General features: G+C 42.2%; 1 protein-coding gene across 1 annotated transcript; it reads right to left on the bottom strand.

The window, feature by feature from the left end:
* Positions 1–10685: 10685 nt before the first annotated feature.
* CUNH10orf71 (chromosome unknown C10orf71 homolog) lies at positions 10686–15346 on the bottom strand. Its single transcript, XM_050339606.1, has one exon. The coding sequence runs from the start codon at positions 15344–15346 to the stop codon at positions 10703–10705; it is 4644 nt and encodes a 1547-aa protein (XP_050195563.1). The 3' UTR covers positions 10686–10702.
* Positions 15347–15549: the final 203 nt, after the last annotated feature.

The raw sequence follows: 15549 nt of genomic DNA on the forward strand, positions 1-15549 counted from the left end.
CGAGAGCAGGCATCAGAAGGCAGAGCCAGAAAAAGCCAGATTGAGAAACGGTCCTTGGGACTGGTCAAGGCCAGGAGAAGACTTTTAATTTCTAATTAAATTGTGTTTGCTTTGTCAGCTGAACTGGTTTACCTTTCAGTTCTTCTGTTTCAGAATTCTTTTTTATTAAACTCCAGCACTCAGTGTTGGCCCTAGAGACTAACACTTGCTATAGTGGCAAATTTATTAGGACTCCCCTAGGTACAAATAGGCTGAGGTTTTTATTATGTGCACACAGCTTCTTTACACCCACATTGTACATGAGGCAATGTGTTAAATAAGATCCAAAGCCCATTAAATGAAGAAGCCCATCTCTGCAAAGAAGACTCCCCAGGAACCTAAACTCTGCCTGTTATATCACAGCTGGCTCACCCTTGCTCCGTCGTGCTGGCTGAAGCCATCAGATTTTGGCAGATGCTTGAGAACCAAGATGCTGATGTGATCACCAGCCCTTGGCACAGCAAGGGATAGGAGTATCCCTGGGAGTTGTTAGTTTTTATTAGAAATATTTCTGTAGCAGCGCACAAGAAATTGGCTGCTGGCAAGGAAGGGAGATGTACAGGAGAAAAGTGCTGATCCTATTTCTCCTCTGAACCATTACTTTAGAGTTAAATGCAACTGGGACTGAGCCAGAGCTTCTCCAGGGAGGATTTGACAATCACCGTCCAATAGGGGTCAGAAGGAAATCAAAATCCCTCTCAGAAAGCCAAATACTTGAATACTTTTCCTGTGGCTCTGAATCTGGGAGTAAACCAGGCCAATGTTGCAGCTTGTTGTTCAGACAAATTACACATATAACAAGCAGCCAGGCATCTCTGTGTGTGTGTGTGTGTGCACAAACTGTAGCTTCATCTTTTTTTTTGGTGAGGTTTCCCTCCACAGGGGAGGAGCAGCATTTAGGTGAGTCAGCTTCATGCACCCCACAGAGCACTTTCTCTGTCAGCAAAGCCCAGGACTCACTGCACAGTGTTTTATCCCTACCTCCACTATGAGGCTGTGGGGTGCAGCTCACAACCTGGGTCCAAGCTGGAAGGAAAGAGAGGAGGTGTGGTTTTTATTCAGCATTTTTTCCCTAGTGATCCCTTTGCACTACGACAATCCAACCTGATCCCTATGTTACTCTGTTTTATTTGGTACAGATACACCAAAGGGAGGTATTTCCTGCTAAGGGGTCCACTCTCCATAGCTTGGGAGATGACTTGTCCCTTCATTGGGACCCCTCAATGACTCTGTCACCCTGCTGCTCAGTGCCACGCTGCCTTGTCTGCATCACATCATCATCAGAGATGAGCAGCAGTATAGCTGAAGATATGAGTAATACTCTCTGTCCCACACAAAGGGATTACTAGATCTTAGCTGAAATTCTCTTTTGAAGTAGATGGTTGGTTGAATTAATTTTTTTTTTTTTTTTGTTAAAATATTGTAGGTCTGCTGCTCTGTACAAATCTCAAGTGTCTAGAGAGTTGCTGAGGCTGGGAAGCTGCCTCTTGTTTACAGGAAACTCTGTGTTTCTACCCAGTTCTGATCAAATCAAACTTTTTAAAAATATAATCCACTGAGTTAAGATCTATGCCTTTGCACCAGCCCAGTGAATCAGATACATATTAAAATTACTTTAGGACACCAGGACTCTTCTGTTCTGTTAGTCAGACACTGTGCAAACAGGAGAGGAGTGAATAAGTGAGACTCATTGTTATTAACTAGATTTTAGAATTACATTAATGAGGCAGGAAAGGAGGAGCCAAGGTACTGGAGACTCCTGCTGCCACTGCATAGGCAGGTGATTTAGGTTAGATTTTATAGTCTCTGTCTCTGGGACTTACGTGTGCCCATATAAAATAGCTCCCCATGTCAAGATGGGTATATTTGGCCCACAATTTAACAAGGCCCATAGGAAAGCAAACTTTAGTACCTGCTGGAAGGGAGAATTGCATTGGCCAGATTTTGTAAATGATTACACCTTTGAAGAACATTGCTCTTACTTCATCCTTTCTCCCTGCCCTGTGCCAGGGTCTCTCTGTCTTCCTGAGCTTAGTTCCTCACATTTCTATCAGCAGGAGGAACATTTTGGGCACAATACAGGTGGATCTGGAAGTGCTTTTGCCAGCAGAGATGGCAATAAGTGGCAAGGAAAAGAAAGTCTTCAAACAGCTCAGCACAGTATGGAAGATGATGTCTTCTGTATGCTGCATTAGTTAACAGCATACACACAGCAATGTTAGCATTAATTTGGGGGAATTAGGAATGAGTGAGGGTTTAGTTTGATTCAGGCTGGATTTAGGATTAACTCTAATAAAAAACACATGTTGGGATCTGTGTGGTTTTATCCATGGCCTCTGAGCATCACAGGCTTCCTCCTGCTCAGCCCTATCAGGCGAATGTGACTGTGGCTGACAATGCTGCTCCAGCAAATGCCCATAGTACACGCACAGTCACATTTATAAAACCTTAGTTTTACCTATGGTTCAGCTTTATTTACAGGGTGGCCTTTCTGCCACAGTCCTTTGTCCTTTTACTGATAAAGCTGCATGTGCTGAAGACTCCCCTCAAGCACAGTGTGGATGTACCATTGCCCTTACATTAGTGCCACTCCCACAGTGTGAGTGTGACTGGAAGCTTTCCAAGGACCTGGCTGTTGTTTGGGTCTCTCAGATGAGAAACGTAAAAACTGACAAGTGCAAACCATGTGGTCAGTGTCCTGCTGAGCCTGATCAGATAACCTCTCTTAGTATTCTCCAGGGATGCAGATATTGCACACCATTAAACATGTCTTGGATGCCCACAAGGATATAAAACTACAGCCAGGTTCCTTTGCTACTTGAAAACACAGTGAGTCATCAGCAAGAACAGCCCCCCCGCAGTGTCAGTAAGAAGATTATCAGCACAGAGCTGGTACCATGGCAGCTGTATCCAGAGCCACGGACCGTCCAGCAAAAGAGGGAGCTCCAGAGTGGCTCATCCCTGACAGTCAGTGCCAGGAGCACTTGTCTGTGAATCAAACTGCTTTCTCCTCATACCACAATTTTGGTGATGGTGACATCTCTTCCTCGTTCCAAAATGGACACCCCCCCCCAACCAACCACTCCCACCATAACAGAAACAAACAAAACAAACAAAAAAACCCAACAACAACAACAAAACAAAGCCAAACACCAACAAAAACCCAAACAAAAGCAAAATAAAAAACAAACATGATGAAAACAAAAGCAAAACAATATTCAGCCCAACAAACTACAAAGTAATAAACAAATATGGACTATTGGAAACACTTTGAGATATTTGAAAACTTTTACGTTAGTTTCAAATTTTTAATACACATTTTTAAATTAATGATTTATTTAAAAAGTGGTTTCAGTCCAAAAGAAAAGGTCCAGGACTGTTTACTCAGACATCCATGTAAGTAAATGAGGACTTCTCAATCATTTTTGAGCAAATTTCCCAGCTCAGAAGACAGCAGTTGGAAAAAACAACACTCTAAATGTACAAAATTTTTTTATCAGCAATTTCAGTGTTGTCAAAGCAGTCTCCTTTTCAACCAGGAAGCTGTTTTATTGGAAAATTCTTGCTAAGGTGCAGGCATGTGACTTGGCTGTGTCAGTAGGTTTTTGGTCCAGTACTCCAGCTGGTATTTGATCCTGCTTGGTTTATGTTAGGGCTCATCTGGTTGCTAAGGTAAGGAGTTTACTGTGAGCAGGATCAGTGCTAAGGACAGTTCTGCTGCTGGGTTGAACTCTTGGGGCTGATCCCATTGCCAGGAGAAGTGTTTGCTGTCTCAGGTTGATAGTGCAGACACTTCACAAAGTGGGAGTCTTAAGCAAAAGGGCATCTCCATCCCCCTTCACAGTTCTGCCTGGCCCAGTCCACCTGCCTGGCTCAGGACTCACCAACTGCACCACCTTCAGCAAGAGGAGACTGTGGGTGGGCAAACACTCACTCCTCCAGCAGAGATGGAGGTACAGGTGCAAACCCAGTCCTGGCAAGAGTATGGAAAGAGGCAAATGCTCATCTCCCTATGGTAGTGGAACATCGGAATCCCAGAGGAAAATAGAGCTCTCCTGGGGCAGACCTGACAAGTAATAGAACATGTGGACCGACAGGTGGGAGATGCAAAGAATAGTTCAAGAGCACTGTTCAGACTACGTCCAGACACTTCAGAAGAACGTGAATACTTTATCTCATTTTATGTAGACTTGTAGACATACTTAGATAAACCTCTATATGGGTAAACATCCATGTATTAATAAACAATAACATTGTCTTATTATAAAGTGATATGTCATTCTCCTTTTGTTTTTTCTGAATGTTCCTTTTGAAAATTTCAAATAGCACAGACAGTTTTGGCATAGAATACTGCTGGAATGTTTTCACCCACATTCCCTGGGAAGGGATGCAATCTCAGGGGACCTGTTCAGGCAGTCAGTGCTCGCCAGCAGAAACTGATTCTGCCAATAGACTTTGAGCAATTTCAGTGCAATCAAAGAAAGACTCTCTCTTGGGCCATATACAGTTCTCATCCCCCACAGCTTATCAGTGCTAGGAACAGAAAGAAGGATCAATGTTTATCTCAGCGTTTGTCTGCCATCTGTGGTCTGTCAACGTAAGGAAAATCCTGAAGAAGGCCACCTTAGCTCACCTGAAATGCTTCACATTGTTGGTGACAACGCTGACAAGTCTGGCATAGCAGTAATTCCATTTTGTGTGCCCTGAATGCTGCCAGTTCCTGTGTTAGTTTTAAGCAACCAAAGGGACAGTTGTGATAAGATGAGGCTCTGACACTGAATGACAGTGGGCAGGAGTGTGAACATACTGGGGAGCTCCAGGATAAAGAAGTCCAAGCCAGCACAGGGAAGAGTCAGCCTGTCAGGCAGCTTTGTCTTTGACAAGCCCTGACTTTCTGAAGTGCATCTCCAGCTTTGAAAATTTTTTTTTACTTTTTGCTGGAAATCAACTTCTTTCCATTGTTAGAAGGATTTCAAAGATTGTCCCCACTTCTCACAGTCTTCCCACTCTCCTTCTTTCAAAGTACCCCAGGTCTCAATTTATTCAATATGGACTTTGACACGGGGAAGTGTGTATGTTTAAGGACTGCAAGCTGCTTCCCCAAAGGCTTGAGTTAAATCTGCTTTAATAAAAACACAGAGCTTTAGTCAGTTGGGACATAAATGATTTCTCTTCTGCGCTATTGAAATGCTGCTTTCTAAGTATGTTCAATAACATATTAGAAACAAGTCTCTAATTGGCCATAGAGTACCAAAGACCTGACTATCTAATGTGAAAAATCAACATCATGAAAACTTTGAGAATATCAAAAGAAGCAAGGGAAGACCACAGGTCATTTTCAGCCATTCCCTGTCCATTTAAACCCCATAATTACAAAATTATGTTTAATACCAGGGGACAGTGGTAAATGTGAGATCATCGTAAGACCCGAATAATCATCCTAAAGACAAAATAAAACAATCATTGACCTCTGCTGTTATAATGAGCATTTTACAAAAAAAAGAAACCCCCCCACATTCAGGTTCAATTTAATCAAGTGTTCCATGTTCTTTCTATCTCCTATAAGGCTGTGAAGCAGAGTTTCTTTAATAAAAATGACTGATATACACCAGTTCCTCCAAATTACACATTTATATGTATTCACTAGAGCCCATGTAACCCATCATGTACAATATCACCAGCTTCTGATGCTGCTTTTGAGTGAGAGAGGGGATCAAACTTAGAGTTCTTTATTTACTCAGAAAGGAAACAGAGTATATCCCCCAAATACATATATGCAAACCTCTCAGTGTAGTTCTGGTATAAACCATAACTAGCCAACTCTTCTCTTTATGGGCTGTTATATTCAAATCACAGTAACACTTCTGCTGTCAGCAAGGAATTCTTGGCTAGTCAGGGACCAAAGCAGAGGAGACCTAAATAAAATTGACAGTCTGGACAAGGACTGAGCCAAAATCACTTTGAGAAGAGTCCTTGTTGTGTTTAATAATGCAACATACAATAAGAGATACTGAGGAGAAATGTGAAATAAAGCAAGTTACACTCTTGGTAACTTCCCCCAGATGGATGGGGCAGAGGGAATACAAAAGCCCTGATGTCTTCGGGGTGGTAGTAAGAAGGTCATCCTCTTCCAGTGCTTTTGGACTGGGTGCTGGCACCATATTCCCAAGGTCCTCTGGCCAGACCACTGTCCTTGCAGAGCAGGGCGGGGTGAGAATGACCACAGGAGTCCTGGACCAAAGGTGTTTTTGCCCAGCTTTCTGCTCCCTCTCTTTAGGAACAGGAGGAAGGGGGATGGAGCCCTGCACCCTGTCATCTCCTAGATCTTTTAATTGTGTACCACACATATGCACGCACAGAATTCTCTCTTGTCAACTTTTTCTGCCAGCATAACTGGAGACAAAATTACAAAGACATATAATTACAATGAAAAAGCTGGCTAAAAGGCATTCCAGTATTGCAAAACAAGTCCCATTTATTTTGTTTATTAATTAATAAATAATTACCTATTTGCAAATACAGTTGCATTGATGGAACGTGCCAATGACACACATCTTCTTGAACAAATTACTTAGGAAGGCACTGAACACCCAAGGAGGAGTTGGCAAAATCCATGCCCATAGGCCATTTTAATTGAACCGAATTCTCTAAAAAAAAAATCCAGCATTTTGCATAAGGAAATTCAAGCCCTTGGGACAAAGCCATGGCTGTGGGATTGCAGTCCAAGTCTGCCATGTGACAGCTGGACTGGAGGCATTGCAGTTGCTCCAGAAGGAGGAGGTCCAAAAGGAGGAAGTTCTGTCCCTAGAATCAAAGACTAGGTGTAAATCAGGTTTGACCTCAGACACATCTGCCAAGGAAGTATCATCACTGCAAAAAAAGCCTCAGGGCACCAAGAAATGCAACATGCAAAAAGGCCACATGCAGGAGAAGGAAACAGTGAAAATAATGGCCTCTGTTACCTTCAGCCTACTGTGCTTCCACACATGCAAAAAAACTACTGTGTTCTTTAGTCCTAATCCCCATCTGGTGGCAAGGCAGAATTTAGTTTAGTTTGACTCAGTACCTCTTTAATCTATGATTTAATGTCACTGTCATGAAACAGTGCTTTCATGACTATTGCACATTTCCCATAGCACCCCTCTCCAAAGAAAGGGGTCAATTCACAGCTGTCATTTTGCCTAGTGTTGACCTCTTTCAGCCTTGTTTCCCACAGCAGCAATGGAAAATATCCTCCCAACAAAGACAAACAGAAAAGGGCAAGGAAAGAAAAATATTTGTTATTCCAAAGGTGTAATTTGTCTTCCTTTTAACAGACAAACATATTGTGTTTATAATATCATTCAATCCCTGTGGCAAAGTGCTCTAGGGAAAGCTCTGGATACATGAAAAGAACCACTTTCTCATCTGTTCTGTTTGTTTCATTTCATAGAATCATTAAGGTTGGAAAAGACCTGTAAAATAGTTGAGTCCAGCAGTTAACCTAGCACCACGTGTTCACCGCACCTTATGAACACTTCCAAGGATGGTGATTCTACCACTTCCCAGATCAGCTTATTCCAATGGCTGAACACCCTTTCAGTGAAGAAATTTTGCCTAGTAGCTAATCTAAACCTCCCACGGAGCAGCTTGAGGTTGTTTCCTCAGGTCTTGTCACTTATTACCTTGGAGAAGACCTCCCACCTTGCTACAACAGTTTAGCTACAAATTCTCTAGTCAAAACTCCCTCTGGGACATGTTCAGAGACACAGTCCACTGTAAATGCAGCTCCCTGAAGCTAGCAGAAAGGATAGTCCAAAATGAAGAAGTCCTACTTGAAATGTATGAGGTATTCAAGTTAGGACTCCTTTTGAGGTGCCCATGTTTCAGTTTACCTTCACAGCAGAGTGAAAAGCACACCCTGCTTTCCTCACATACCTAGAAGTAGTATAATGGAGCATCCCATTCTCCACAATAAGTTCAAGAAGACCCTTCATAAAAGGGGGCAGAAGTGTGCATATCTACAAAACAAATGACACTTAATGAAATAAAAGGGATTTTTTTTTCAATAAGTCATATATTTTTGTTATCAAATTAACATTTATTTTTTTATATGTGCACAGATACTTTGTATCCATAGTCTTCCCTTGGAAAGCAAGTGTTTATCCTGTCCTCTGAGAGACTACTTCTTGACTTGTGGCTGTTAAAAGCATTTAAATTTGTAATATCACACACAAAAAAATTGCTTTACACTCTGCTAGGCTTTCAGATTACATAGGTTTTGTCTAAACGTACCATGGAAACCTCATAGATCTATTTGTCTATATTTTAACATGGATTAGATTCTGCTCCATACTGGATAGAAGTTATGCTCTATAGAGTGACAAAGAAGTGCAACATGAATAGCACCATCAGTTTAGCAAAATATTTGTGACCAAAAAAAAAAACAAAAAAAAAACCAAAGAAAAAGAAAAGTTTTTATAATAAGCGCCATTTAACAACTTGAAAATTAATCTTTGTTCCTAAAATATTTGGTATTGGTATTGGTATTCATTTTTTAAAAATTTATTTCAAAAAGAACTCTTTCCCAGGGGAGACTGTATTTTCTGAGTTCCAAGTCAAAGTTGATTTTAAAATTCTAATGTTTGCAGAACAGGATCATAGATTAATTCAGGTTGCAAATGATCTCAGTTCTCTGCATGAACCTCCTGCTCAAGGAGGGTTAGTTTGGAGGCCAGCTCAGGTTGTTCAGGGCTTTATCCAATCAGGTGTTGAAAACTTTCAAGGGTGGAGACTGAACAATAAATGTTTATTCAAATGTGGGCATTTGGTTGAATATGCTCAAAACCCAAACCATACCAGTACAAGCTTCTTCATTTCCACCCCACACCCCTGCTGCAACCAAACCTACCAAATCACAAAATGTTTAACAGGTGAAAAGAATCTCAGAAAATCATTAAAGGCTAAATTCAAACCCCACTGAAATCAGTGAAGCAATGCCCTTAGTATTTGTCTAGCACCTCTAAAGGAAATGTTTTAGCAAATGACACTGATGAAAGGAAGTGTCTGGTGGGATCAGGACAGGTTGTGAATAATGGCTCTTGTCAGGGATGGAGGAAGGCTGAGAGCTGCATTCAGGTTACGGAAGGAGTCAAACCACAAGTGTTGCTCTGTGTCCTGAGAGCAGCCTCAATCCTGGGAAATTTACTGAAAACCTCTGCTATAAATATTAGCATAGGGAGAGTGGAGTAGTGCCTGTGTCCCATCTTCACATTGTATTTATTATTTACTATTTTGTAATGTTATTTATTAAAAGGCCTGATTCTTCCCTTTCTTTTCAGGAAGTCAAAAGCTGCTTCACTGAAAGCAATCCTGTGAAAACACCCTAAGATGTGAATCAGGCTGACAGTCACTGGCTTAATTTTTCTTGAAAGCTTCTGCACTTCAGTTTTAATTGGGGAAAACAGTATGCAAATGAGACAGAAAAAAACTAAACCAATACTCCAAATACAGATATTTATAAGCAGGTACATTACATTCAATTTTTTCATCTTTTCACCTAGGTTCCCTCATTATTTATGATGATGAAAAAGAGCTTACACAAGGATGAGTGATACAGATCTTTTAAAGAGAAATGATAATTCCAAGAAACACTTTTCTAAAAATTAATACTTTGGATGTTTTGCATCTTTTGTTTGTTTTAAATCACAGAATTCACAAGATCAAAATTAGGTACATTTTTCAGGTTTTAAAAATTATTGCCATTCAGTGGGAGTCTGAAAACAAAACAAAGCACATTTCAATTACAATAAGCAAAGAACTTCTTGTCCTAATATACAATTAAATACTGTTATGGGATTTCATTCAACCTTGCTACTCACCAAAATATTTCAGGCCAAGTCAAGATTTAAGCCTAAGTCAAGATTTAAGCCTAAATCAAGATTTAAGTTGCATTATAAATATACCCTGACCCTGGGGGAACCTATTTGGATATTATCAAGAAATATAAAGAATTCAGCAGCATGTTAGTGGACACTGCAAAAGTATGTGAGAAGAGCAGCTGCAGCTGTATTCTGGTTGTTTAAAATTTGAGGTTTTTTGACATGGCTGTTGTATTGTGCCTCCAGTATACAATCTTCTTGTCAATAACATTGGGGCAATCGGTGTGTGCAAAAAATGAATCTTGCAAATATGGCATATTTATAGCCACATACTTTCTATCTGTCAATATAGTTCAAAGGCAGTGAGTGAGGAAAGTTCAGTAGATGCAGCATCTGTCATGGGTCTCATAGGATGGATAAGATGGTCTCACAGTTTTATTTTGTCTCATGTGTCATGCAACACATCTGGGCAAAAGGACACTTGCTTTGGCTATCCCAGCCTCCTTAATTGCAAAACAGCAGCAGCAGCAAGCAGTGGCTTCATACTGTCATATGTATTTGTCTAGCTGGCATTGCCCCTTCATCTCACTGATAATTTGGTGCTTCCTAAATTTCACTCTTGTTGAGAGTGCTCATCACCTTGCATCTTTCAATACAGTCAGCTTTCACTTTCCTTCCCACCCAAACCACAATGAGATTCAGACGAAGTGTACAAACATCAAACCTGCATGTGCTTTTGTGTGCATGTGTCTGTCCAAACAGTTCTTAAAAATCCTAGCTGGCATATTTTGTTATTTCAGTTTTCAAGATACTCCTTCAGCAGCAAAATCATCTAAATCCGTGAGGGTCACTATGCCAGTATTTGGGGTTGTGCTCATGTCCTTTCCTAAGTGAACTTGAATTTCTTCAGCATCTTGACTGTAGGAGTAAGGGGCTGGTTCAATATAGGGCTGAGTGTCCACAGATTCAGTGTATCTGTAGTCCTGCTGGGCATCTTCACGTAGTTCAGCTGGTTCTGGTACAGCAGGCATCGACCAGGTAGGTTTAGAGAGCTGAGAAGGTGACTTCAGCACTGCTACTGATGAAGCCGGTAAAGGAAACACTCTAGGATAGGAGGCATAGGAAGAATTGTTAATTTCTGAAGAGGTGGACTGGTATAAATTCTGTTCCAAGGAAGGGATTGAGACTTGAACATATTTGCCAGTTTCTGGGTCATAAAATGTCTTTAAATTAACTTCAGCTGGTAAATCAACCACATAGTATTGACCAGAGTCAGGGTCTTGGAGGAGTTTACGCTGGGTTGAAGAGGGTGAAGGGCTTACTGCTGGTGCAACACTAGGTCTTCCAGTACTAGTTTCTGTGGGAGTAAAACTTGAGTGAAGGTGAGGATGGATGGGAGAATGTCCCAAGGGTGAAGCAGATGCTATTGTCTGTCCAGAATGAGAAGGATTTCTCCCTACAGCATCTGTATGCTCAGTCTGATGTTTTTTCTGCTGCTCTTGCATTTTCTTTCTCCTGCTTGCCAGCTTTTTAGCCCGACGCAGAGCTTTTTCTGTTTTTGGTGGCACAGTGGGTGGCTTGCCTGTTGGTCTCTCACCAAGTCCCTCAGGCTCCAACCTCACAGCTTCGCCTGCAACATCAGGAAGCAGGTTCTTCTGTGCTGAATCAGGTATCTCTTCTGCAGGCATATAAGCTTGCCTCCTTAGTGCCATGTTCAGCAAGGCAGGGTTTATAACATCCTCTGTCTCTCCAAGTCCAGAAATAGTTGGTTTATCTGACAATGAACTGGCAGCAAGAGAGGGCATTGTGCTGCCTGACCTGGGGCTTGGAACAGCAGAACATATAAGATTGTCTAACAAAACTGGTGCACCTTCTGTATGTAGGATGTCCTCTAAAGCATCATTGGATACAGAAGAATATGTGTGGTCCTCTGATATGGGGCCAGTCACAGGGGAAATTGTCTCCCTAGTGATTATTTTTTTCGCACAAGAGCCACCTTTGCGGTTAGATAAATGATGATTCTTAAAGTAGTTCATTTTAATTTCTGCAGGATAGCTGGGGCTGTTTTGTGCTTGGTCATTTTCCAGACCTATAGTTGGCTGTGTTAAGCTGTGTCTTGCCTTTGTAGTCTGAGGCTTCTCCTTATTTCTGCAGACACTTTCCTTATTCATTTTGCCACCTTTAGTTAACAAAACAAAAGTCTTTCTATCTTCTTCCATCAATTTCCCCAATGAAAAGGTCTCCGTACCTTCCAGAAGATGGGGAACCAGTGTTGCTGAAGTAGATTCAGGCTCACTGGCTTCTTTCCCTCTGTCAGTTGCTCCATCTCTCACATTCTGCTGACCTCCGTGTCTTGATGCCGACCAGCCTATCTCCTGGGCATGCAACAAGTTTTGGTTCTGCTTGTTGTAAACTGCTGGGGGCATAAACCTACGTTCCATTTCCTTATAACTACTGCTAACAGTATCGTCCAGGGAAAAGGACCTGAATAGGGGCAGCTTGACAGCCCTTATTACTTGAGGTGACCTGAATGTGTTATCTTTAATCATAAACAGGCTGGGTTTGGTTGAGCTTGAAGATGATGGTGTTTGTGGTTCCTCACACCTGGGGACTGACATATCCCTTATACTGTAGGAAGCAGAATTTGTGCTGTTGGCCTCTTCCCTTTTCTCTCTCTCTACTTGCTCTTTCATTAAGCTCTTCTGTTCATTCCCAGTAACCTTTTCCTCCCTCTTTTCTGCAGCACTAATACCAGGGCTGATACAAGCACAATATTGCAGTTCATCTTCACCAACCTCTTTCCCTCTCTCCTTGAGTCTTTTCTTACTATCTGCACTCATTTCACTCTCACTCCTCTGGCTTTCTTGAAGGCATGCTGTCTGCATCACGGGCACTTGTAGAAATGGCTCCCCCTGAAGTGGCTGCTCTACTGTGGAGACAAAAGATTGCTCCGAAGAACTAGTGCTTCTTTTGCATTGTGCTTCATGGCCAGGTACCACAATGTTGGTTTGGGTGTCACTGTAAGGTACATCTTCTACTGGTGAGAGTTGGTTTAGGAGTGTTTTGAAGGCAAAATTTTCATTCTGAATAGCAGCTTGTCTCTCATCTCCCTCATCCTGGGCACTGTGATTTTGCATGGGCTGCCCAGGTGTTTTGTCCACATTGTTTCTACTGAACGGTCTCTGGGCTGGATACTGCAGATGTTTTCCTAAATCAGGTTCATCTGATTCATGTCTGAACGAGGAGAAGTTTTCATTATCCCTTGCGTTTTTAACCAGATCTTCATGTTTTGAATCATCTTGCTCCAAGCTGTCTCGGGTTTGGTAAAAGCAAAGGTCTACTGTTGGCGGGGGTGACCTCGAAGTCAGGTAATTGTCTGTAAAGTGTCCGGTTGGGTCAGTTTTATTGTCCTTTTCCTGAACACAGCTAGACAATACTGAAGCTATATCACTCAATTCATCTTTCTCTGTAAGATTTTTGTTACTTTTTTCATTCAAAGTCGAGAGTGAGGCATTCACTTTTGTACTCTCCTGTATATTTTCCCTAGTTTTATTTTTCTCCTCCAAGGCCCTTAAAAGGGGAGAAGGGGTATAGATGCTTTTAACACGTTTACGCACATCCTTCAAGTTGAATAACAGGCTTGATGCTGTCAATTTGTAACTATCCCAAGACCTGTAATCACCCAAGCTGCTCTCCTCATGGTCTCTTGATGCCATGCTCTCAGAGGGAGGAGGTGTCAGTGGGATCAGCTCACTTTCAACAGTGTCCACTTCCTGTTTTGGTGGTATGACAGGTGTTAGGAGTTCGATGATGTTGAAAGAGGGACTGATTGATCTAGGGGAGTTTACCTGTTTAGCCAGAGGAGGCACATCCAGACCAGGTTCGGCACCAGTTGGCTTTTCAGACAAAGAACATGTCTTGTGTCTGTCTGTGAACTTCTCCTTTGCAGCCTGTCTCCTCTCTGCTGCCCCTTCTGCAACCCTCTGTCTTCTCCAGGGTGGACAGGTATTGCCCAGTTGGGGGCTGGGGGATTCCTCTTCAGTTAAGATGGGCTGGGGTCTTGGTGGAGGTGGGCTGGGTGCCTGGAACGTGAGTGAGGGTGAAACCATCCTATAGGACACGGACTGGGGTGAGACAGAGGCTTGGGACATGGCAGTGGGGGAAAGTCGAGCTGGCAGTGGGGGTGGTGGCACAGGAGGGGCTTCAGAGGTAGGGGGGGTTGCAGGATGGCCTTCCTGGGTGGGGGGTGGAAGAGGAAGTGCCTGAGTTGCTGGGGGTGACTGAGTGGGACCTTGATGTGCATGGTTCCTAGGGGGAGGTGTGGGAGGAAAAGCAGCAGGAAATTTATTTTCTGAAGGGAGGGGACCTTGAGGTACATATACAGCTGGGAGAGGGAAGGCAGTTTCTGGTGGAATTGGCTTAATCTGAAAATCTTTCTCTTGCTTCTTAGCAACAGTGGTCATGACAGGTGACAATTTATGTTCATGTGTGTGGGATCCTTTAATAAATGGTGCTTCTTCCAGGTATGAAAGACCTTCCTTTTTCATTTTTGTATCAACAAATTCCTCCTTTTCAGTCAGTTTTTTATGATGAACATTCCATGATTCAAAAGCACTATTCTCACTATGAAGAAAATTACCTTTTTTTGCTGGCTCATTAACTTTCACATTTCTGTTTTTTAAAGCCTTTTTAGAAGAACGGGAAAAATTTGACTTGGCTACTTTTGACATCTCAATCAGCACAGGATAATAACCATCAGAGCCACCATAACCCATGTCCACTTTATTAGGTCTTTCCTGTGGCTCATGTTTGCCACTGAGACAGTGACTACCTTGACCAGGTTCAGAAAATTCAGAGAGTTCCTGGTGGATGCTTAAAGTGTCTGTATCATCCCAGCAAGCAATATAATTTCCATGATTTATTTTATGTTTTTGAAAGCTATTCTTTATGGGCTGCTTATTTGCTGTCAGAGAACTTCTTGACCCTTGGTCTGCAGTCTTATCAAATGTCTTAATCAATGAAGACACTTTTGAAACATGCTTATTGTTTGTTGGGCCAGGGACTGGCAAACTCAGTGTTTTCCTTTCTGTGGCAAAGGTGTTATTATTAGCAATCCTTTTCTCCTCCGGAGCACGCTTTGGTAACTGCTGGAATGTGGAAGCCCATATTGTATGTTCATTGTTTCTTGCTGTTAGCTTGTCACAAACATTGCTTTTCCTGATGTCATGGTTTAACGTCCCTGAGTGAATTTTAGCAGACAACTGGAGGGCAAAGTCTGGTGAAATGGCAAGTTCTGGTTCATTGTAAGAGTCTTCAAGTTCTGCTACACACAAACTTTTGAAGGCCCGATCTGTGAGGCTGCTCACCTCTCTGTCTGCATCATCCAGGAGACTCCCAATACTTGAGGAATCACTATGTCCTTCTGCGTGTTTCTTATTCCCCTGCATTGTTCATGAGAGTCATGAATGAAATATCCAGAGGATTAACTCCAGATGTTGAACAGGCAGGTGGCTGTGTGAGGCAGTTCCAGCTGTTTGCAATTCACAAGCACAAAGCCATTCCTCTGGAAGGTGTGGCTGCACATTGACTCGTCTTACAGAATAGCTGAGGAAAATTTTCTTCTCTGCAAAGCCAAAAATTATAAATTATC

This window comes from Myiozetetes cayanensis, unplaced genomic scaffold (assembly GCF_022539395.1).
Source record: "Myiozetetes cayanensis isolate MyiCay16 unplaced genomic scaffold, myiCay2020 scf10, whole genome shotgun sequence".
Taxonomy (NCBI): Eukaryota; Metazoa; Chordata; class Aves; order Passeriformes; family Tyrannidae; genus Myiozetetes; species Myiozetetes cayanensis.

Coding starts and splice junctions, on each gene's coding strand:
- CUNH10orf71 (XM_050339606.1), bottom strand. CDS start 15,346: ATGCAGGGGAATAAGAAACACGCAGAAGGACATAGTGATTCCTCAAGT.